Source organism: Leuciscus leuciscus, assembly GCF_965113295.1.
Source record: "Leuciscus leuciscus genome assembly, chromosome: 8".
In the NCBI taxonomy this organism is placed as follows: domain Eukaryota; kingdom Metazoa; phylum Chordata; class Actinopteri; order Cypriniformes; family Leuciscidae; genus Leuciscus; species Leuciscus leuciscus.
Genome location: NC_138732.1, coordinates 35,357,486 through 35,382,687, shown reverse-complemented (window position 1 = coordinate 35,382,687; position 25,202 = coordinate 35,357,486). Strand labels below are relative to the sequence as shown.

The 25,202-nt window shown below is 38.3% G+C and overlaps 1 protein-coding gene across 1 annotated transcript in view; it reads right to left on the bottom strand.

Moving 5' to 3' along the window:
• fam199x (family with sequence similarity 199, X-linked) overlaps positions 1-25,202 on the bottom strand; it is a 64,492-nt gene that overhangs the window by 19,711 nt on the left and 19,579 nt on the right. Inside the window, exons 3-5 of the mRNA XM_082178397.1 lie at positions 12,824-13,043; positions 12,529-12,681; positions 12,008-12,169 (exon numbers count right to left, since the gene is read on the bottom strand). Of these exons, the coding sequence (XP_082034523.1) occupies positions 12,008-12,169; positions 12,529-12,681; positions 12,824-13,043 (535 nt within the window). The remainder of the gene's footprint in view (positions 1-12,007; positions 12,170-12,528; positions 12,682-12,823; positions 13,044-25,202) is intronic.

Sequence of the window (25,202 nt, the reverse complement as noted above, 5' to 3'; positions counted from 1 at the left end):
GATTATGCAACCCCCAACTCTCTTTGCAGAACACACAGTCCTTGCTTCCCTTGTCTTCCCAGCCATTTCTTCATGCATAATATGTTTTTCTTTTTCTCCTTTTCGCTGCAAATCAGTGCACAGACAATTTGGATCGCAAGCTTCTTGCAGGCTATAATTTTGAATAACAATTTCAGTCTCGCGGTCTACGCACGCGGGATTTTGCGCTATTTCCTTATCACTTCCCACGTGTGTTTGGTTGTGAAACGTAGTTTGCGGACCAGACAGAAGTTGTCGGCGATTTTTCCTCCTGAAAGTCATGCAGTGTGAAACCTCCTGTCACCGATGCATCGTGCAGTGTGAACACACCAGCAACTAAATGTTACCCCAGATAGTCACGCAGTGTGAAAAAAACAGTGACCCGACTACTTTGAAAATCGTGCAGTCTAAACTCGGCTTTAAGTTGCTGAAAGTCAGATAGTCAGCAATTTAAGCTGTCAGAGTTGATACATATTATTGTCATTTGTCATGCATCTCCTAGCAATGAGGTACGTTTCTGCGTGAGTTTGTGGTGTTTGGAACATCAAATTCAAAAGTGAATTTGTAAGTCAGTAGGGTGGGGGTATGTGAGGGCGGTTGTGTAGCAAACTTCATGTGATGAACTCTAATAAATTATAATAAAAAGGTTTTTTTCTCTTTAAATAACGTGCTAGTGGATGTGACTTCATTTCTATAGTGGAAAGAAAAAATGTCCAGTGTCAGGAGACACGTGCCTTAGTTCGATTTACTCTTGTTGATGCCACTGAAGCAGTGAATGTACTGTTTGAATCTCCCGCTGAATCCGTTTGGAATGTTTGTATCTCCAGCTGAAGCAGTGTTTGGGATTTTTGAATGTTTAAATCTGACGGGTTGGGGCAGAGCTTTGAAGTGCCGAATTTGTAAGTCTGTGCCTCCCGTTTGCCCTTAGAATCGTCAGACCGTGAGGCCCCTAAGTAAAAGTATTGTGCTAACTATCTTTTAATTAACTAACTAACTACACTAAATTGTTATAAATTGAATAAAAACCTTATAGGTTTCATTCCATTCCTAATTCCAATTTACAACTACTAGAAGTATATCCAACTTGACCTGCACGTGTAAAGCACAGGGTTGCCAACTTTGGCTGTCTGGCTAGAGTGAGATTTTGATGACATGGGCTGAATCAATGACATACCCCTATTTGAGGTTTTAAGGATCCAACCATTAATTTTTATTTTGTCTTAATGCAAATTACCCAAATAATTAAGTCTAATGTTGTACTTGATGCACTTTTTACAGTAGTCAACATTTGAAGTGGATCAAAACGTTTCATCAAAGTTATACATGAATTGTGAACAATACCCGTTCTTGTCTTAGGACAACTTGATGAACTTTTTTTGATCCACTTCAAATGTTGACTACTGTAGAAACTGTCCCCGTTAACTTTACCTACCATATACGCTAGTTAGCTAATATTACCAGCCAATCAGATTTCTTACTAATTTATTTAAAAAAATACTACATTTCTTTTTGTATGCTCTACATTGTGTGGAAAAACGATGTAGAATAGGCCTGTACATTATATTAAAATGTTGTATGCAATATAAGCTAATTTGTCCACAGTTGTAAAGCAGAAAGATCACTTAAAGATAATAAGGACAAACACAGGGAATATAAATTAGCAGGTCAGAGGTTGAATGTTCCATAAGAACACACATATTCAGTTCCCTTGAATACGTTTCTGTCATTTATTATTCCAGTAGGCTAATGTAAAGGTCTCTGTATTAAGACAGAGTTAAAATTTATGGAAAATAGCTGAAAATATACACGCTGCTGCTGCTATCTGTTCCGCTTAAACTGCTTTTTTTCCTCTCGTTCCTGGGGAGATGTGTGTGTGCAGATTTATTTATTTTTTCCAACAGTTTTGCTTCACAGTCTAAACCAATTATGTTTATCATTAGGAAGGTGTGTGAGGTGGCGAGCAAAGTAGCATAGAATCTCTCTCTTAGAAGGCAAGGAATTTTTTTTTTCTACAACGATTTTGCTCAACTGATTTGTATGATCTGTATGTGAAATTTGAGTGTTTGGTATCTAGTCTTTGCCTTGTTGTGCCTATATATCAAACCAACATGTTTGTATATAGTTACAAATTTGCTACAGTTACTGTCCCAGATGCTGGCTTTGGGTCAAGCGGTTTAAAGTAGAGACCTGCGCGGGACACAATTTTCAGTCCCGGTCCCGCCCGCTCCCGCAGTGTTCAGTCCCGCTCCCGCCAAGATTTGTCATTTTTAGTCCCGCTCCCGCCCACATCTGTGATATTATGTCCCGCTCCCGCCCGCAAATGCCCGCAAGACGGCAGGCAGGATGTATGTTCACTTTCTGTCTCACGAAAGGTCTTGGAAAAAAAGGTAGTTGATTTCCCTCTCCATCATGCACAACCGAAAAAGACTGCCAAATGTCTGATTTGAGGTTTCGTGATAATTTTTTTGTAGTAAATGTGCCTTTCTTTAGAGAAGTGCTTACATCTGAAGCGCTTAGGCCTATATCTGAAGCACTAGAGGTGCTCTGTTCCTCGTCCATGCTGTCTATTTTGAACTTGAAGCTTTCGAATTCGAACACGGAGCAGCGGGAAGGAATTGTCTCTAAACAAGTGTGCGTGAGATTAGGCCCCGCCCTACCCCAAACAACAACATCCAAGTTTAGGCTGCTTAAAACGTTTTTATTGCTGCCAAACAGAATCTTCCTCACAACTACAAATTATGTACGCTACTTTAATCATTTATATATTTTACTTTACACTCATATTTAATTTGCGGGAGTGCAGCGTATCATCCCCCCCCGCCCGCACCCGCAAGTGCACCTTCATCATCCCGCCCGCTCCCGCAATGACCTTTCAAAATTTGTCCCACGCCGCTATGTTTTGCGTCGGGTCCCGCGGGACTCCCGCGGGAGTGCAGAACTCTAGTTTAAAAGGATAATATTTCAAGGTTTAAAGGATTTATTATTAAATATTGTGCTTGAATTTTTCCGTTGTCTTAGATGGCTCTGTGTCAGTTTATTTTTAGTCTCCATTTTCTTTTCTTGTTTACCAATTGGTCCCTTTTGAATGTTAAGTTTTTGTTTTGATACTTCATGCATAAATCCAAATTTTATTACCAATAGAATCTAACATGATGCGATTTTGACACTTCACAAAATTGATTGGTTATATCACTAATACAGTATAACTCCACCCACCTCAATCGTGAATGAAGTGCTGCACACATTTTGGAGACTGTCTCTGCTTGTTTGCAGTGCAAGGGTAAAAAAAAGAACTGGTTCTTTGATTAAGTACATTGTTTTCTTATTAAAACATGATGTTTGCAAAGGCTAATGTTTTATGTATTTGAGGAGTGGAGAAGAATGTCTGAGTCTGGTATATGACATCTAGTCATAGCACAATACATGATGAAAATGTAATGCATTGCACTTGCTGCCTCAGATGAGTCCGTTCTAATGACTGACAAAACACAAATCTCCGACATTTGCGGGTGAAAAACCTCCTAACTCGCATGTGGCTTCATTATATTATTAACATTTTACCAAAATCAAGCTCACATGAAGCTTTTCACTGGTTTCAAAACACACTACGTTGGATATTGGTAAACTGTCACTTCCTGACTTCTCTCTGTGTGGTATTGTCCTTAAACGTACAGTATGGAATTTTTCGCCACTAGGGGTCGCTAACCTATTTACAATAACAAAGGCGTAGTTTGATGACGCAACATTTGCTAAGAATTATGGATCTTGTCGTCAACGTCAAGCCGACCGATCTAATCTATGGATAATGTTTATGGATGACTGAATACATCGATGCTTTTATCATGACTGTGATATGAAGCAGTTCGGGATTGCTAAGAGACAGCTATCAGCTCCACACGCGACACGAGTCCCGCATAAGGAATATGGACATTTCATTCTACCGAACTAACGTTACACGCGAGTGCAGAATTACTACTCACAGTCACAGGTCAGTTTATTAGACAAATTAAACTTGTGAGGTAACGCAGCGTTGTTTCACTTGGTCTAACATTACACTATCACACTAAACTGCATTTGAATGTGTTGAAATGTATGTGTTAGTTTGTCTGTATGAGACTAACGTTAGCAGTAAGCAAGATCAACATTAGAATAACATACAGATCATATTCTAACATTTCATCATGTTGAGCTATATAACATTGATTAGTTTTATGTAAATGTGCTCACCTGTTTAATAAAGTACATGTAGAAGCGGTCGAAGTCTCGGACGTGGAGCTCTCGTTTATATACTGTCTATGGGAGCTCTAGGCATCTCGAAAACACCGCGCTGATATTGATTCTCGTTTTAGTTCTCCTTTTGTATCCAAAGTCTGCTTGCCATGGTCCATAATGTTTGAACGAAACAACAACAGCGTGCAAATAGACATTGCGAACTACCGTCAGTCGCTTTGGTTACTATCAGAGGGCTCTGGTTCATAGCTCTGGTTGCCATGGCAGTACGAGCGGAAACCAGGGACAACGCGGATATGACGCCATTGACGGCGACAAAACGGAAATAAAGAAACGGGACGTTTCTCGAATTAAATTACAAATTTCTCCTGGTTTGAAAGTTGTTGGAAACAGTCTGGATAATGTAAGTACACAACTAAAAAAATATATATAACATAGATATAGTGATTTTTGCTATTTTTAAAGCAAAAAAGTTACATATTGTGGCTTTAAAGTATGTGAGCCATTCATTTTCACTTAAATGTAACGCTTTAACGTTTGGTAACATATCCTCGTAAATAACATAGCGGGGGCATTTCACTCACATTGGATGAGTCAACGTGACATTTGCATAGACCGTACAATTTGAATTTATGATTGGTTGACTGACAAATGTAAATATTAAAAAAAGAACAATAAATGAGAATGTTGTATTAATTTGTTCACGATTGAACTAAAATGAAGAAACAAATAAGTAAACTGTGGCCACCATAACTAAAACTATAGAACTAAAATGAAGGAACAAAATGGTTTTTTTTCTGCATTCTCTGCCAACATTCAACAAGTCCACTGGCAAGGTAAGACGTTTTGTAGAAGTCTATGCATATAGAGGCAAAAGCAGAAAATGTATTTGCACTTTGGTGTAAATAGACATTTCATATATATATTTTTTTATTTTGATTATATTATACAACTATTTATGAGCTTCAATCAAGTCATAATTGAAATATTCTGTATTTATGGGTCGAGCCCCTTTTTATATATTTTCTTCTTCTTCTTGAGTGAAAGTCAATGGCCATCCAGAGACTATTCAACCAATACAGTGTTTCCCACACATAGACTAATTCTTGGCGGTGCGCCACGGAATCAACACCGCCTGCCACATATTACGTTTTGTTATTCTTTTTTTTTTTTTTTGCTATTTAAAACACGCAGCATATTCATTCAGCTGCATTTCCTTACCCTGTTCTCCCTCCATCTCTCTGTCACTCACATACTCACTCACATACATACATACATACATACATACATGTGTGTATTTATGTGTTTGTATATATATGTATATATACTAGTGGTGGGCCGTTATCGGCGTTAACGTGCTGCGTTAACGCGAGACTCTTATCGCGCGATAAAAAAAATATCGCCGTTAATCTATTCTCCAAGTTGGGTTGGGAGATGGCTCTATACTACACAAGCTATGATGACACAATCTACCCGCGGCCGCGAGGTAAACCCGGCTGCAACGCATATTCGTCGTCATCTTAAGTAAACCCGGCTGAAAGTGAAAGCTGGTGAAAAAGATCGGTGCAACATCCATTATTTGGACTTGGTTCGGGTTTAAGCCGTCAGACGAGCAGCAGCAAACTATATACAGAGTGTGTGGGGTAACAGTTCGGTAAGTTAACACACGACTAATCCGTTCGACCACCTCAAATTCAAAACGAAACATGATATCACTGAATACCTGCGCGCGCGTATTATTCCCATTCCAATATATCTTAGTGGTGTAGCACATAATCTCGATTTTAAGAATCGTTGTTGTGTTTCTTTTTAACTGAAAAGACATCAGTTAGACAATATTCAAATTTTAAATTTGGGGTTTCATAAGCTCCAAGCCATAATAAACATTAGACCTACTTAAGTCTCTGCAGCTAGTGTACTTAAATTTTATTTATCTGCAAAATTATGTTGTATACTTACAATTTTGCACAATATATGTTATCAAAACTACATACACCCTTTAAAAAAAAATACATTTAGCAGTTGTTTAGCATGGGTCTGTGTAATCTGTTCTGAAATGGTTTTATTATAATATACTGTATATCGTTATCGCAAGAGGCTGCAATGTATATCACAATATAGATTTTAGGCCATATCGCCCATCCCTAATTGATAGCCTATATTAGTTGATAATAACATAGGCCTACCTAATGTTGCCTACGGACGGTAACAGTACAGTAGTAACCTTTTACAGTCTATGAGTAGAACAGCTTTCTCAAGCAGTTAGTGATGCATTTTGGAAACAGGAGATGAGCCCCTGGTCTAATGCGCCACCTGGCTTGAGAAAACCGTTCTCAAAGACTTACTTTTATAGTCATTACCTGGGTAGCACACATATTCTGAATGCCTTCGGCAGAATTCAAATGAGCCATTTTAATCTAGATTAATTTCAAAATTAATCTAGATTAATCTAGATAAAAAAAAAAAATCTATGCCCACCTCTAATATATATATATATATATATATATATATATAGACATACATACGTGTATTTATGTGTTTGTATATATATGTATATATACACATGCATGTATGTATGTATGTCTTTATATATATATATATATATATATATATATATATATATATAAGCTGTTATGTAATGTTTAGGGCAGTGGTTCTCAAAGTGTGGTACGCGTACCACTAGTGGTACGCAGGCTCCGTCTAGTGGTACGCAGAGGAATCACTGAATTTCGCACGTAAGATCAAACCGGTGTGATCTTTTACTGTCTATTATTGTGTGCTCAGTCTTGGCTGGTCCCTGGAGCGTACAATACGATTACACCCATAGACATCATATAGATAGACGCCCTATCGACCGCTACTGCCTACTGGCGCGGGCGAGCCGTGGGGCCGCCATCTTAGACCGGTCACCCGCTCCACTCAGTGTAATCTGTATGGCAGGTGCAATGAGCTGTCAGCGCATTTAATTAATCATACCTCACTGAATACCGAACTGATTTTCACGCGGGTTTTTCTGCTGCAAAGGTCATTCATGTAGCTATTATACAGGACACATGTTTCGGCGTATTTTAATATTCATAGTAGGCTTAACAGTAATATAATATTCTGATATAAGATATAAAGTGACCAGACGTCCAAAATCAAAATATGTGATGTAGGATATAAGGTATTTTATAAATCACACACTATAAATATGATAAAGAAGCAGAAACAGATAGTTGCAGTAAAGTAAGATATTTTAATAAGTTGAAGAAACGTGTGTGTTTTACATTTACATTGCTTCCTGATATCACGTGCGCAAACACAAATAACCTATATTTATATATCTATAAAACAGTTATGTCCGGTCGAACAATGTATGAATTAACTTCAGATTGGATTGCGCTAAAAGTAAGTTTCGTGCCTCTTACAAGTGCTTTCGAACTTCTTTCTGATCTGAATGGTATGTGGAAAACACTTGAGTTGAGGGAGGGAGAAAACACGCAACTGAATGCCTTTTCAAGCGTCTCAATATGGCGGCAAATCAATGCCAATAATAAACGAGCGCACAACTGATGCGGGCGCGCGCGGTAAATGACATACGCGAGAGGATAACAGATCTACACGCGAAGAAACGGGAACTCGCGAGCTCATTCAAACCCTGCGCGCGCGCATGACATCATCTCTGCACGCAATACAAGCCCTCGCGTGCGCGCATGATCATTCCCCACGCGCTCGCGCTTGATCTGCTCTCGCCTGCTGCTTTTGCTCGCTCGAACACTTTTATTTTTGGCAGTCGAGGGGCGGGACTTACTGTTTTAATAACCTCAAATGTCATTGGTTACTTTTCCCCTTTTCCAGAAGTCAGTTGCGATTGGACGCCTGTCCAATGACTCGTAATTCACTTGACTTGAGACATGAGACATCACTTCATTTGTTTTATTTATTGTGTGTAATGTGATTTAATGCATTGTTAATATAGAATAGATTCTTACCAGATACTTTATTAACAGAAAGTCTTATTGCATTGTGTCGTTAAGAGATATTTAGGCTACAGACTATGATGCATTTCCATGGTTATTAGCATTGCAAATTGACCAAATCTTTTATAAATTTTTAGGTAATATAAGTGGTTAATTATGTTTTCTATTAAATGCAAAAGGGGTTCTGGCTTCTCAAAGTTAAGATACAGTACACAGCATGAATTAGCTTACAAATGCCTTTTCAGAATTTGCTACAAAATATAGAGGAACAAAATTAAACCCAGCAAATTAGATATTAAAATATTATATAGTGATCTTAACCATCTAACTTTTTGTAAGCTAATAACCTAATAAGAGAAAGTATGAGGCAAGTACAGTACACCGTATAAATGATTACACCCCATCTGAACATAACATATCTTCAAAAAAAAAAAGCCCTAGATAAAGAAAAAAATCTGAATTTGTTGGGTCTAGAGGGGTGTAATCATTTATGCTGTGTACTGTATCTTAACTTGAGAAGCCAGAATCCCTTTTACATTTAATAGAAAATATAATAAACCACTCAAAATTGACATAATAGTAATACACAGGATGATAACAAAAGCTTACACAACAACTCTTGAATATTGATAAACAAGTAATGTATCTTTCACCCAAAGCCCTTGTTATATTTGCAACTATTTAATGGACACGTTTTACATTTCTGAGGTTCTCAGAACCAATATAATTTTGGTTGGGTAAACGTAAATAGTGGTGAATGAGAGTATAGTGGTAATGTAGTGGTGATATACAGCAAATACAGGTGAAACTCGAAAAGTTAGAACATCGTGCAAAAGTTCAAAAATAGAAACAAATTCAAAATTAGAATATTGTGAAAAGGTTTTCATAAACTGTAAGCCATAATCATCAAAATGATAACAAATAAAGGCTTGAAATATCTCACTTTGCATGTAACAAGTCTATATATTAGTTTCACCTTGTAAGTTGAATTACTGAAATAAATAAACTTTTGCACATGAACTTATTCTAATTTTTCGAGTTTCACCTGTATGACTTTACATTCCCATTTTTCTCCAATTTATTTTAGATATTTTAATGCCAATATCACAAATCACAGTGTTATAAATATAAAATGTAAAAATGTATACAAATTTGGGTCAATTTGCAATGCTAATAACCATGGAAATGCGTCATAGTCTGTAGCCTAAATATCTCTTAACAACACAATGCAATAAGACTTTCTGTTAATAAAGTATCTGGTAAGAATCTATTCTATATTAACAATGCATTAAATCACATTACACACAATAAATAAAACAAATGAAGTGATGTCTCATGTCTCAAGTCAAGTGAATTACGAGTCATTGGACAGGCGTCCAATCGCAACTGACTTCTGGAAAAGGGGAAAAGTAACCAATGACATTTGAGGTTATTAAAACAGTAAGTCCCGCCCCTCGACTGCCAAAAATAAAAGTGTTCGAGCGAGCAAAAGCAGCAGGCGAGAGCAGATCAAGCGCGAGCGCGTGGGGAATGATCATGCGCGCACGCGAGGGCTTGTATTGCGTGCAGAGATGATGTCATGCGCGCGCGCAGGGTTTGAATGAGCTCGCGAGTTCCCGTTTCTTCGCGTGTAGATCTGTTATCCTCTCGCGTATGTCATTTACCGCGCGCGCCCGCATCAGTTGTGCGCTCGTTTATTATTGGCATTGATTTGCCGCCATATCTCAATACTTGAAAAACCACAGGAAACTACTTTTAAACACGAAATTACTTGATTTACAGAGGGTCTATTCGCACGTCTATAAACGTTAACGTTACCTGAGGTAATTTTCCTGGACCTTTTTACAGAAGGTAAAAGTCGCCGTAATCTTTACTGACATTGTCCGAAATGATTACTGAGATGCACATTCGGACGGGACTAAAATAACCGAGAAGCTCTAACAGTAAACATTGCCTAGCTAACGTTAGCTGGCTACGATATCAGTACAGTAATATCAAAGATCCTTGCTCCTTCTCAATTATCTGGTAATATTCTATTCACAAAATACAACCAATAGTACGGTAATGTTAAAAGTAATCCCCCGGGCCCTATTTGCGATGGTCCGCCGATTAGAACAGGAAAATACTCCACAGTGCTCTAGCATCTTAACTGCTGCCACGCAACGAAACTAGGAACACGACCGGTTTAAGATGGCGCCGCATTTCTCAGTGCCCAGCGGCCAATAGGGCATCTAGTCTCTATATAATATCTATGATTACACCGGCAAAGAGGCTTCTATACTCTTTGACACCGGTGTAGAACGGCCAGTGCATCACGCGATCAACTGCTAAATTCAAATCGTGCTTTCGCAGTTGGCTGGAGCTGAGCCAGAGACGGACGCGCACCACTCAGGCACTGTCAAATATCACAATTATTCAGTGTTTTTAACCACATAATGTTTATTTTAGGTTTCAGACATTTAAATTCACCCAAGTACTAAAAAAACAATACATTTAGAAGTTGTAAAATACACACTGATGTCTATGGAAGCGGAAATAATTATAATTTCCATTATAATTAGACGACACATTTTATTCATATCAGATTTTATTCATTACACATTGTGTTAGTAACTTTAAAGTTAACTCTATTCTTCTCCCAGTTCACCGGCCACTTACTTTCATGTATTTCGGGCGAAGTGGATGAATTCACGTGCTGTAACAATCCAACAGATCCGATTCTCTGAACAGTGGCACAAACATGACGGCGCTCAACTAAGTTAACGCGATCGTTATAAAGGTGTTTAAACAACATAACACTTCCACTTGCATATATTTGACACTCGGAATATCAAATATTTCATGCGATAGCTAACAAATTTGTGAATATTTTGAATAAAAAAAATAAAATAAAAGCAGCTCATTAGTCAGTCACATCAGTCAGCGATTTTGTGGCTGCGGTGTGTAACGTGACAAGCAATGACGCGTCACCATGGAAACAATTATAGTGATCAGTTCTAAATAATGATCGCCTTGAAAAACTTAGGGGTCAGCCAGAATATTTTAAATGTACGTTTTAAAAGGTTAAATATCAATACACAGCCTGTGTTTTTTTAATTAAGTACAGTATTTATTTTTACTTCATATTTTAAGTACAGTAGGCTTCAGTTTTTATTTCACTTTTAGGTGCAATACATTTTAATTGAATCATTATTTAAGTTTTTTATTTACCTGTATGTAAGCAGCACAGTGCAGTGTTAATGTTCAAACTGTGTTTTTACAATGTTTAATGTGGCTGACAATAATAAATATTCTTATTAGAAATTAAGCTGCCTCATTTTTGAGCTGTACGCATAACCATAGCTGAATAGTTAGGCCTACTACGCTACTGTTTTCATATTGGTCATTATGGTGGTACTTGGAGAGCCAAATATTTTCTGAGGTGGTACTTGGTGTAAAAAGTTTGAGAACCACTGGTTTAGGGTGTTAAATGTGTGGATTTGGGGTTGGGTGTGTGGATTTTGAGAAGGTGTGAAGCATTTTGTATTAATATTTAATATAATAAAGTTCTGTGTAATGAATTATTAACAAAGGAATTATTTTGAACCACACACTTTTGAATCTATGTGCCGGAAAAATGCAGTCAAATCTTGAGTTAGGGGGTACTTTTTGTTAACCGTTTATCATATGTCTTAGATGTAATAATTAGGAAAAACAACACTGTGGATAAATGAATGCCATTTTGTTTTGAGTGGGCATTAACCAGGTCACTTCCCCCAACTCATTTAGAATGGTATGTAATTAGTGTAATTCATTACCTGTTTAAGTTTTTCATCTGTGAGGCAGTTTAGTTCAATGATGAACTCGCTGTCTGTCGGCAGTATCTGTGCGCTCGGGTCGATTATTTTTATGATATCAAGTTGCTCCCGAAGTCCCATCTCTGTGCTCACTTTTCGACTTAAATATTCAATATATTCCACCTGAAAACCAAAAATCAAAGTTAGCTTGCATTAAGAACAGTAGAAGCTCTAAAGAAACAGAACAAGTAAATGCAGAGAAGTCTTCCTTTCTTTCATAATTGTCTAATTAACATTTTTCATTACAAATTATATTATCACTATAACAATATAAAAGTTATATAAAAAAAAGAAAAAAAAAGACATTACTAAACATTTCTCAGCATTTGATATATCCCATGTTGATTTATTGACAACAGCACTGGATTTGACATGATGATCCATGTTAATTATTGTTAGTTGGTGGTCTCAGACTCCTGAACACTTGACAACACATACTGGGTGCATTTTATATTTTCATTGCATAAATAAAATAAATCAACCTGTTCATCATTAGTCATGGCACTCCAGGGCAGCTCATCCAGATTTTGGTGTGGTTTGTTTTTTCTTTTGGATACAAGGCAGGGTGAACAGGGCACGCTGGGTATGATGTCTGACAACACATCACTGCCACTGGCTATGTCACTGCCTGGTAACTACAATGGCACAGTTTTTGTTCAGCAAATTCTTCAATGAAATAATCAACAGCTTGTCCATATGTTAGGAAATAAAATACAATGAAAGTGAAATTTATTTTATTTTTTTTTACAAAAAACGGCTTCAAAACTAAGGGCTCACCTGCCACTCAAATTCGCTGTCTGACCAGTCCCAATAAGTGCTGATGGAGGAGGACACGTCGCTGCAGACACTGCCTTCTGGGAACAGGTCAAAGGAGGTGAGTTCCTGATCATCCAGGAGGGAGTAGCAGTCATCCTGATCGCCCACAGAAACAGAGGAGAAGAGTTCCTCACTGCACTCTGAACTGGCAACACTAGTGCCACATGACGTCAGGTTCCATCTGCAAAGAGGTGACCGTTGTTGACTTAAAGGCAGTTTACATTATAGAGGTCTTCAAGGGTCCACTTAGATCCGAAAATCCGAGGTCTGACCCATGAACCGAGCAGGTTCGGGTCCAAAACTTTGACGAGTGCCTAGGACACTGATCTTAGTGGCCACAGGTTTAGGGTCATTTCAAATAAATGTGCTTTTACCAAACGGACCCAAGAAGACCCTAAATATTATACAATTTTCTGTGCTTCTTCATGGAAATGTATATTTATTTTAATATTTCATTTGAGGTGAAACAAAGCTTATGAGCGGTTTATCTACTTGGAAGTAGTGATCGACCGATATATCGGTCAGCCGATATATCGGGCCGATATTTGCGGGTTTGACGTGTATCGGCATCGGCCGATACGCGGCTGCTGCGTTCGCCGATAGTTTTTTCCCGGCATTATTTACAGACAGGCGTCTGCAGGCAGCTTTGTGTTGCTGGAGACGCTGCACGTGCAGCCCATGCACTGCCCCTCCCACACTAGCAGAGTGCTGGAAGCCTCTTCAAAACAACGTTAAGTTTTAAACTTTCAAAGCATCTTTTAACTGTTTGACTTAGCTGAAATATTGCCATACACTTTGAAAGTGGAAACACGTTGCTCTATATGTGTGTGCAACTATAGCTAAGCAAGTTTGAGGGTCCAAATGGAAAACGCGAATGCCGAATATATGCTTGTCATTGTATTTAGGGAGCTGCAATTAGCTAAGTTTGAGGCTATCCATATGCATACGGCAGCTGTTACAAACACTGGTCATAGGATTAAATAATGCCGACGTTGGTTCGTGATTCCGTGATATTTGTGGGAGTTTTATTCAGCGAGGTGGTCGAACTCAGTCAGAACACTCCCTGAGGTAAAAGAATCGACGCGGTTGCGACACGCATGCGATGCAGCGCGCTCGTTTGTCCCGGCGCTCATATGCCGTGGTGAGATGAAAAGTTGAAAACATTTAAACTTTTCAGAATGCCGCAAGCGCACGCAGGTTATGTGACAAAAAAACAACTGACCTTTCCATGACAACATCGAAAGCTCGGCCGAACAGCTGATCAAAGCTGGACAGGGCAGGTTTTTATTTTTCATCTCCATAAATATATGTGACGTTAGTCGTAAAGGGCTTGAAATAAATTAATCCTTACTTCCTCGTCATCATGAGTAGAGTGCAGTTCATAGTTGCATAGCAACGACAGACGCCACGGGAGTGCAAGCGCTTGTAGAAAGGAGAAAGCTTCGCGGCTGTGCTTACCACACGTTTTTAGACGCGATATGTGAACAGTCCCTAATTCATAATAAACTGAGAATCTATTTGGTTTAAAATCGTTTTTGTTTTGTTTAAAATGGTGATCACAATTACATATATCAGACAACTACACAGAATAACATGTTCCAGTCTATTTATATAAAAAAAATTTGAATCATTAATTCAAACACGTTTAAAACGAATTAATTCAGTCTCATTCATAAATACCTGTTTAATTAATGGATGAAGTTCAATAAATGTTCCTTTTATAAGTTCAATAAATGTTCCTTATTTTAAATTGAGACTTGTAACATTTGTTATCATCATTGTGTCATTTTTATGATGTAAATTGAGTGAGCAAAAGCAGTATCGGCTCCAAATATCGGCCCAAGAAAATCGGCAGCCCGTATCGGTCATCGGCTAAGGCTGATGAAAAAAAATCGGTATCGGCACTAAAAAATCCATATCGGTCGATCCCTACTTGGAAGTGCTCACCCAATTGCGGAAAAAATTAAAACTTTTGTTAGATTGATTACAGAAAACCATCTAAATGCAGTTGAGGCCAAACTAATCAACTAAATCTAATTAACAAAAATGAACACATAACTCTATATTTTCATGTTTTATGAAAGAGTTGATGGTTGGAGTTGCGATGGACTTCTGCATTGAATGAAGAAGTTGTGCCAAACTCCTGATGTTGTCCTTGATTCTGTTGTGGTTGAGAGTCCTCTCTCTCTCTCCTGAATGAGCCCATGGCTGGTTGTGAGTCAAGGCCTGCTGCCCTGGGGCCTGGTGCGGCCACGCAGGACAGCTATGCAAACGTACTGAGAAGGCCAAGAGAGGGAAGGGCTTGTGTAGAGGCCGTTTAAAGTCTGAGAAAAGTCCCACCTCTCAGGGTTGGCTCGACCAATAAGAAAGGGGGAATTTCCAAGCAGGAAATTCCTCTGTTGGGAGGATTTATGGCTCTGTCTCAAGTGTGGTTAGACATAGGCCTTGCTGTTTGTGTCCATTTATACTCAGATAAAACACACACTGCATTCTATGAGAAGGTGATGTACACTAAAGTGCGAGTCATTAAATGAGGATTAATTAGATAGGAGACACGATGCAGGTGGGGTTACATTGACCGTTGGTTCTATCATAAAATACATAGTATCAAAGAGTTAATAGTATCAAAAGACACTACACAAGACAGTAAATCATTCACACAGTGTCCTGGGGTGCATGTTCATTTACAGATCAGTTCGTCCATAAATTAATGCAGAAAAGTCTGTTTTAAGGGCTGTGGGTCTTTCCAATGGCCTCTGCTTTTTCCACGTAACCACATTTTTAACAGCAATAAAACCAACTTATCTGATCGCAGTCATAGTAACTAAGACCCTTCTTGCCCTTGTTGGGGGGATGGGACCATAGATCCCAGAGTGGGGCAATTCCACGCAAAACTGTCACATCCATAACGCCAACACAATGCCATGGTATTTAGTTGGCGTTATGGATGTGACAGTTTTGCGTGGAATTGCCCAGTGAGTTTTAAAGATTATTTGTTAAATATAACAAGTACTTATGTCTGATTTGTCTCAGTCATTACATTTTCCTCAAACAAAACAATTTGTGAAAATCCATGGAAAACATTCTCCTACATTTTTGACATACTTTGTGTATGGATTTTCACAAACTGTTTTGTTTGAGAAAAATGTAATGACTGAGACAAAGTAGGCTATTGGCTATAATATCTGGCAACATGGGTCACAACATAGCTATGTATGCTAAATGTTACGAAGAAGGATCAGAGACTGAATTGCATCTACAAATAAGGTAGGAAAATGGGCATACTTATAAATCTACACCTGCCGTGGTGTTTCCTATTTGTCGTCTCTGACTTGGTCTGTCATCCCTGGTTGAAAAACTGAAAATGTTTCCTCGGCCAAAACCCATTCCACAGCCTGTCACACACACAGTTTGAGAGCAGTTTTTCTTCTTCTTGTAATTAGGAGTGTAGTGAGTACATGCCATTTTGAACTGCGTTTCTATTATTTACACAACTTTATGAAATTTCAATGTTTTCAATCTAATGCTTTTACAAGTCTTGACTCTTTGTGATGTAGTCATACAAATAATAAGCCATTTGCATAACTTTAACACAAGTTTTAATTTCTCAAATAATAAGCCAACAGAGCTTTTGCCGAAAAGTGAGCTAATATCACAAACTATACATAATATAATATGTTTTTAACCTAGCCATTATAAATAAATAATATAATGTTATTTTTTAATTGCATCTATGTTGATTATATGAAAAGTGAACAGCATGAGCAGGGCCGTACGCAGGATTTTGTAAATACAGAGGTCCTTGCTATAGTGATCCTGCTACAGGGGTTCGTGGGCATGCCCCCCTGAGAAATTTTTTTCCTCATCTACACATGTGCATTTTAAAGTGTTTGAAAAAAAGGATAACAGTAGCAGTGGCATAAATTATTAGTCAAGAAGATAACAGATTCTTAAACATGAGAATCAATTTAAATGCTGCAATGAATGATCCACACAATGCAGAATGTTTATGCCTATTGTTGACAAAACACAATCACATACTCGAAACGGGAATGGCCTTAAATTAGAAATGATTCAAGGATTATTTTGCATAGATGTTACATTTCAATCAAATGCCAATGCAATACTTCTGTGTCCAGAGGCCAATGAGCAATTTATATGAGCATCAAAGATTGGTTTCAGCAACTTGTTTTTGGACTAATCTGTTCAATTAACGTTTCAATTGTTCACTCATGAAGACAGTCACTTGTTGCCACCTGGCTTAATGATGCAAGTTGCGCAAACACTCCCAATGCTGATACTGGTGAAATATAACATTCGAGGACCATATACAAATATTAATATTTATACAATACTACTATTATGGCATTATAATTAATAGGTGCTTGTGTTGTTAAATTGAGCTTAGCCTATATTTTCCACTGTAATTAGCAAAGAACATTTATATGTGTTAAATAGGAATACATTGTAATAATGTTAATCTCATGGGCACAGTATGCAATACCTGCTCTTCCTCTCTCATCTCCATCACATTCTCTCTTTTTTTCTTCTCACAGTCTCCTAATCTTTACCCGTATATCTTATCTTCCCAAAGCTGAGCTTTGATTGATACAGTCTTTGCAAACTGATTGTCTCTGTTACTCGTTTAATACTTTTACAGTTATTTTACAGACCGTTAACTGAAAGCGTGTCGTGAAGTGTTGCGCTTGAATTCGCGCTCGGCTCGCACCTTCTGTGCACATAAAGCCCTAAAGCTTACTTTGATTTGAATTTATAATAATGAACATGAGAGCGCTGTTGTATTACAAATTTATTAAATGTTTAATTTAGGTTGCAACAGTAAAAGTTGAGTACATTGAAGTTAGCATTTTAAGGTTAAGATGCAAAGTTGCAATTCCTGTTTTCTCCATTGTAAGTTAAATGAGTCAGATCACTGGGACTCTCACCTTTTGTTCTGCAAATGGCTTTCGGAGCCCAAATGGCTCTTGGAGCCCCAGCCCCAGACGTTAGGCTGATTGGATTAGCATATATGCGTTTGAATAGTTATGCTGATTGGATTGAGACTGGTAACACGCTGGAGTCTAGGGCGGTTCCTTAACCTGTATACTTAATTTACATGCTTTGTTCAACCTCAATGTAAATCCCTCCCCCTAAATGTATATAAAAGTGCAAGGCAACTTTCTTTAGATTAGACTTGATGAACTACAGACATGGAAGAATAATTCTCTTCTGCTTATAAAATCCATCTCAAGTCTCCTGGTTTCTGCTTCGATGAAGGAATAAAAGTTTCCAACAGCGCAAACATGTGAACGGCCCCCTAAAGCAGCTCAGATGAAGTCGGTTCTCGTGGCGCTATGCAATATCATTGCAGCACCAAAGTAGAGTTAACATCAGGCAATTATTTCACAACCGTCATTATATGCACTTCGAAAAATTACAGAGGTCCTGACCTCGGGGACCTCAATGGTGGGTACGGCCCTAGGCATGAGTAAGATAGGATCATTAGATGTGCAATATATCAGGAGACATATGGAGTGGGTCAGACATGATTTTGACCACTTCATTAAATTTTGTTTTGTATAAAACCTTTCTTTAATTCTTTATTTTCGTTTTATATAAATTGTATCTTAATTTTAATCGATGTTTCATCAACCAATTGCCCAGATTTAATAAGCAAATATAGCAGACAATCTAATCACGACATGGAGGCGCCGGCGTGAAATTGCATTGCATGTGAACTGGAGCGCGTCTCATAAATGAACCGAAAGTCAGCTTAAAGGCTACTTCACAGGCATGATATCCTGCATGAGCGGGAATGGAAAACCCGGAGTGGACTCGGAGCGGAGTGATTACAGCACGCTTAAGAGTGCAGTGAGGAACGTGTTTTCGCTCCACTCCAGGCTTTGATCACATCCCTCTCAGCAGGGTGAATACACCTCATCTTTCCTTAATTTAAGACCTATTTAAACAGAAATTAAGACATTTATTACACTATTTGAGAAATGTAAGCATATTTACGGCCTTAAAATTATGAAAAGTGAATTTAAGACATAAGGACAGGCAGGAACCCTGCAATTGATGGAAATCCGTCGTAGACTCGCTGCAATTAACGGAAATCCGTCGGTGCGACGGAGAACTTTAATACCTGAAGATGTCATTGTACAATTAAAACATCTTTTAAGTTTCAGAACTCAAAACTTCCTTGGTAGTGCAAAAACAACTTTTATTGAAACCAATCTCCAAAAACAACTCGTTTAGGATTTTGTCACAATATGACGTAATTGTGCAATGAAAGACCGCCTCTGCAGAATAAACGCCTACTTCTACATTATCTCATCTTTGGGCCCCACCCACTGGCGCATTAATGAGATGAGAAGGAGAGAAGAGAGATACAGGACCACTGGACTAATAACAACTCTAAGGATGCTCTGATCAGGATTTTTACAGCCGATACTCACTACTGATTTTTTGTCATCATTACGATTGGCCAATGCAGATCCAGTAGCAAATTAGCTCAAAAGGGAAATATATATTTGATTAATCATAATAGGTTATAATTAATAAAAAATATTTAGATCAGCTTAAAAGAGAAATATAAGCAGAATTAATTTACAAATCGACTCATCTGTTCGTCCACCAAACCGACTGTACAATCAATTCTTAAATGTATTCTCCTGGCCAAGAAGAACAACTTTTTTACTATAGTACTAACAGTTCAAAAGCATGTAGCAAGATCAAACGTTTAAGTGACTTTGATTCTTCACGGTTTGGTACGGTTCGGTGCGTACCCCAGTTTTGACTTCACGGTTCGGTACAGCAGGGAGGAGAAAACTAAACATAAAATTGCTTTTTTTTATTGAACAGAGGTTTACTGAACAAATTATGTCTCTGTCTTTAAATTAAGTTATAATTAAAAGTTTCTTAAGGATATATATATTTTTTTTTTATCTCTCCTAATGCTGTAAACTATATAGAGAGCCATTACTTGCACATTACTATAATATTAAAGGTTAACAACAGAGCCAAAACTATGAGCCTAAATTCAGTTGCCATTTATTTTTTGATATAATAATCAACACTCAAACAACAAATTGTATGCAAACATATATACTGCACATAAAGCAGTTTTTGCATTAACGTTAAACATACTGAATAAATCAGGCGTTTGAACGAATCGTTTGAATGAATGACTCAATGACTCACTCATTAAGACGGTCGCCTGCCGCCACCTTCTGGCGGTTTAGTTTCAAAGTGTCATTCTTTTCAACATTCCTTATTTGTATATTCAAAAAATATTTAAAACACTCTCATAATCTTATTTAATACAGTTGTAATTTTTCAATGTAAATTATTTAATTTGATTGGTAACAGCCAAGTGTCTTATTATTGTAATTGAATGTATTGATCAAATTTAAGAATTAGAAATAAAAGATGGAGCATACATTTAATAAAATTAGGGGGGGAAAATGCTCTTTATAAAGGTAAAAAAAAATGTATTCTGATAAGAGTGTTTTCCAACAGTGATGTAATGAAACATTGACAATTTAAGTTTGGAGGGAGTAAAGCCTCTGTTTAGGCTATTAAGGAAATGTAATTTTGCCATAAGAAGAACTTTTAATTTAAATAAATGTTCATTTTAAATCAGCCTACTTCAGTGTGATATGTTACCATTATCATGCTTAACACTGAGAATTTGAATAATTGTAATGTGATGATCAGATGCAGATATCTAAATCAAAGAATATCACAGGTTTGGGCGGTTGGCGGCCCAACTCATAAATAAATAAAGTGAGATTTGCAAATAAAAAATTATATTTACAAATGTGTTTTATGTCACAAACAGAACGCTGCCTGGCATTTATTTGTGAACCGCTTTCTGTGCATTTGTAAATCGCTGCACACATTTGTGAGTTGCTTCTTGTGCATTTGTAAATACCCTCACGCAACTGTGTATTTTGAAACACTTCTAGCGTCGACGTGCAGATAACAGAGACAATAAAGCGTCGATATAATGGTTTAATAAATTAAACTAGGGTAGGCTACACACACACAACTAAACTAAGCAAAGACAGTATACAGAATCAAGAAAGTAAAGAAAAGTGAAGAAAGAGAGAGAGAGAAGAAAAGAGAATGGCAAGATTACAATCAGTTAACCACAACCTACGAGAAACATCAGAGAATCAGGGTCACCTTAAAGGGGCACAATAACTTAGAAATGCATCTAAAGGCAGCGAACAGGTACTTGCATTGAATTCGGTTGCTGAACAAGTCCAGATACAGGAGATTCTTGATGATTTCGCCTGGAGTGCCCTGAAGGGTTCGTTTGGGTTCTTGGTGTGGTCCATGTTGAATCCAAAGAAATTAACTTGGTCCCAAGTTGAATCCAAAGAAGTTAACTTGAAGATGAAGTTGCCGGAGGAAGATAGGAGAACGTTGTCTCAAAGAGATTGAGCAAAGATCTGAACTAATCAGACACTCTTAAAGGTCATATCAGTTCACACCCATTTGGTGAGGTGACAAATCAAAGATGACTGGGAGAAAGTCTTTGTTCTATCTTATCCCCATTTGCATGTTCATGGTGGCATGGAGAATTTGTGCAGTCTTTACACAAAAGTATGGTACAAATATTTATGATGCAATTTATCATAACATGTTGTACACCATTGATTATAAAATCAAAAGAGGATTCTTTTGAATTCTTTTGATTCCCAAAGAAAGGGGATTTGAAGACATTAAAGACATATGTTAGTTACTCTAACATAACTAAAGAATCATAACTAGTGATAACTAATAAAACATAGGGACATGTATAAAACACAGGAGAAATACTATAAACATTTGGGAAAGTTTATGGGTAAGAATGTAGTAAATGTCCTTCGTGTATTGGACATTGTGTATTGGTGATCCTGCTCAGCTCAGCTACCGTTCGGACGCTCTTGCTTACTGCTCCGCGCTTTGCTCTATCGCTTTTATATTTTATCTTCTATATTTTTATATTTTAGCTCCTTTTATCACCTAATTTTAACTTCAGCAAATCAGCACAGTGCTCAAACGACAAAGTTTGGATTACCACAAAAACGCAGAATTCTTCTACCCGACCAGCTTACATTCCGGGGAAAGGAAAACACAACTGCCTACAAGGATAAGAGAGAAAATGCCTCTTCTGGAATCTACTTGCTGCACTAACTGCCACAGACTTTTACAAAGGATTGCAGTTCTTGAAACAAAGTTATTTACGGGACCACCAAACCAGACGGAACACACAATAGAGCTTCGTCATGGACGCCCTCAGCATATAGCCGGTGAGTCCCATGAAACTAGTGCTCCTCGACAGGTAGAGAAACAAGCCGATCGACTTACAAATCGATGGCACAAACAGGGAGCGAGACCCAAAGGCACTCGAGACATCAGATTGTCACGAGCCCCACATATTGCCGCAGTAGCATCCTCTACCCCAGATACAGCTCTGACAAGGATGGCAAACACTGGTCTCCCACCAACACCTATACATCTTGAGAACAGATTTGAAGTACTAATGAATGTAAATGAGGAATCCCCAAACGTGATGAATGTGATCGAACACAGACTGTATCAGCCAGTAGCTAACACTGATGCTAACTGGCGCTCAAGGTCGAGCAGACAGCGGCACTCAGCTCAGAGCACAGCCGAGCCCAGGACTCTGATAGTGGGGGACTCCATAATCAGAAACATTAGCAGCAGGGATACAACTACATGCTGCCTTCCAAAAGCAACAACTTCTGATATAAACAGGGAACTTCAGAACATTCTGATGAAACATAAGACTGCAAATCGACTCATAATTCATGTGGGGAAGAATGATATTCATAAAGAGCAGTCAGAACTCCTTAAGAAGGATTTCAATGAACTTTTTGAAACACTTAAAAGACTGAAAGTTCAAACATTCATCAGTGGACCACTCCCAGCAAGAGGAACAAACAGGTTTTCACGGCTGCTTGGGATTAATACATGGCTGCAAAAAACCTGCAATATAAAAGGAGTAAACTTCATTGACAACTTCAATCTTTTCTGGAGTCAGAGACAACTATTTCATCGGGATGGCCATCACCCAAACAAACTTGGTTCAAGAGTGTTAAAGGACAATATCGACTTCTCCCTCAATCATCCTTCTGCAGTGTGTGTCAATCTGAACGACACACACACACCTGGAAACAGTATGAATGAACACGGGACTTCATTTCAGCAACAAGATGGTCATGCGGTTGACATATCACACAAGGACAATGATAACACCACTGAGCCACAACAACCTCTGCTCACGGACACAATCTCAGCTGAGCCATGCCCACAGAGCTCATCACAGACAGACATATTAGAACTGCTCCAAGATTCAGCACCCAAGGACGACTTCCTGGAAAACAGCCAGGGAAGCCAGGACAGCATATCACAGCCTCCTATAACACCTGAGCAACAGCCCCTTTCACCAGATACTTTCTCACTCTCGCCAGCGACTCCACTCCTGTGCTTCTCACAGAAAATGGAAGAATTAGTGCATGCTGGAACCAGACTATCCCACTCTTTTGCTGCAAGCCCCCAGATACCAACCAAAAATCGTCAGGCACCTCAAACACCGAAGCCTGCGCGCCGAGCTCGCCCGCCCCCTCCTCCTGTGAGAGCTCTTCGGCCTCTTCGGCCAAAACGCCAGGGCCCACACCCTCCTCCATCTGCTCGAGGTGAACCAAAAACAACTGATACCAGCTCTCAGTGATGTGTTTTGGGTTCCTGTTATGATAACAGTAACTTTCTCAAATGTTTACAGAACAAGCGGGAACCCAGTGTGCCTGTATCTTTCTCTATTGCTGTTCTATTACAAGATAGAAAGTCTAAGGCCTTCAATAGCCGTACAGCAAACCCAACTAATCTGGTGCCTATTACATGTCAAACTAAGATTGCTGTGGGGACAAAAAGTAAGACTGTTAAGTTAGCACTTTTAAACATTCGCTCACTTAAAAATAAATCACTTCTAGTCAACGACTTAATAACCACAAACAACCTGGACTTTATGTTTCTAAATGAAACCTGGCTAGAATACAGCTGCAGTGCAACAATCCTCAATGAAACAGCCCCTCCTAACTTTACTTTTATGAGTGTCTGCAGAGCTGTTAAGAGAGGTGGGGGTCTAGCTGCTCTTTTTAAAGATATCTATCAATGTAAGCAAATATCATTTGGGAATTACCCGTCTTTCGAATATCTGGGTACTGTGTTAAAAGGGGCTCCTCTCATTTTACTTATCATTATTTACAGGCCTCCAAAATATTCTCCAGCCTTTGCTGAGGACTTTACAGAACTGTTATCAACAATTACCTCAGAGTTTGACTGTTTTGCCATTGCTGGAGATTTTAACATTCACATAGATAATGCAGAAAACAATATGACAAAAGAAATCAAAACTGTTTTAAAAACTTTTGATCTGACTCAGCATGTACATGGACCCACACACAATCATGGACACACTCTAGATTTACTTATCAGTAAGGGTCTAAACATTTCATCGATTGTTATTAAGGATGTAGCACTGTCTGATCATTTCTGTATTTTCTTTGATATATTGATCTCTCCTGCCACTGAAGCTGGATCTGTGTCTGTCAAGAAGAGATGCTTAAATGAGAACACTAGTGTACTATTTATGAAGGCTATATCCTTAACACCAAGCATATCTGCTGACTCTGTTGATTTTCTCCTTGATTCTTTTAACTCAAAAGTTAAAAATATAATTGATGATATTGCTCCTGTTAAAGTCAGGAAGAAGAGTGGCAGACAAAAAGCACCTTGGAGAAACTCAACAGCAGTGCAACATATGAAAAGACAATGCAGAAAAGCAGAGCGCATGTGGCGGAAGACAAAACTTGTAGTCCATTATAACATCTACAAAGACAGCCTGCATGCTTTCAATATGGAACTAGGCAAAGCTAGACAGACTTTCTTCTCAAATATTATAAACAGCAATTTAAACAACACACGCACTCTTTTTGCTACTGTAGAGAGACTGACAAACCCCCCAAGCCAGATTCCCAGTGAAATGCTCTCAAACAGCAAGTGCAGTGAGTTTGCTTCTTTCTTCTCTGAGAAAATCAATAATATCAGAAAGGTGATCAGCACATCCTTGAGTTGCACTGGGGTCAGACAGATCAGACCACCTGAGAAAGTAGTTACTATGTCTGACTTCAAAGAAATTGATGGCAAAATTTTGGAAGAAACCGTACAACACCTTAAAACATCAACATGCGCCCTTGACACACTTCCCACATCTTTCTTCAAAATTGTGCTAAACAGTTTAGAAGCAGATCTTCTAGAAGTGGTA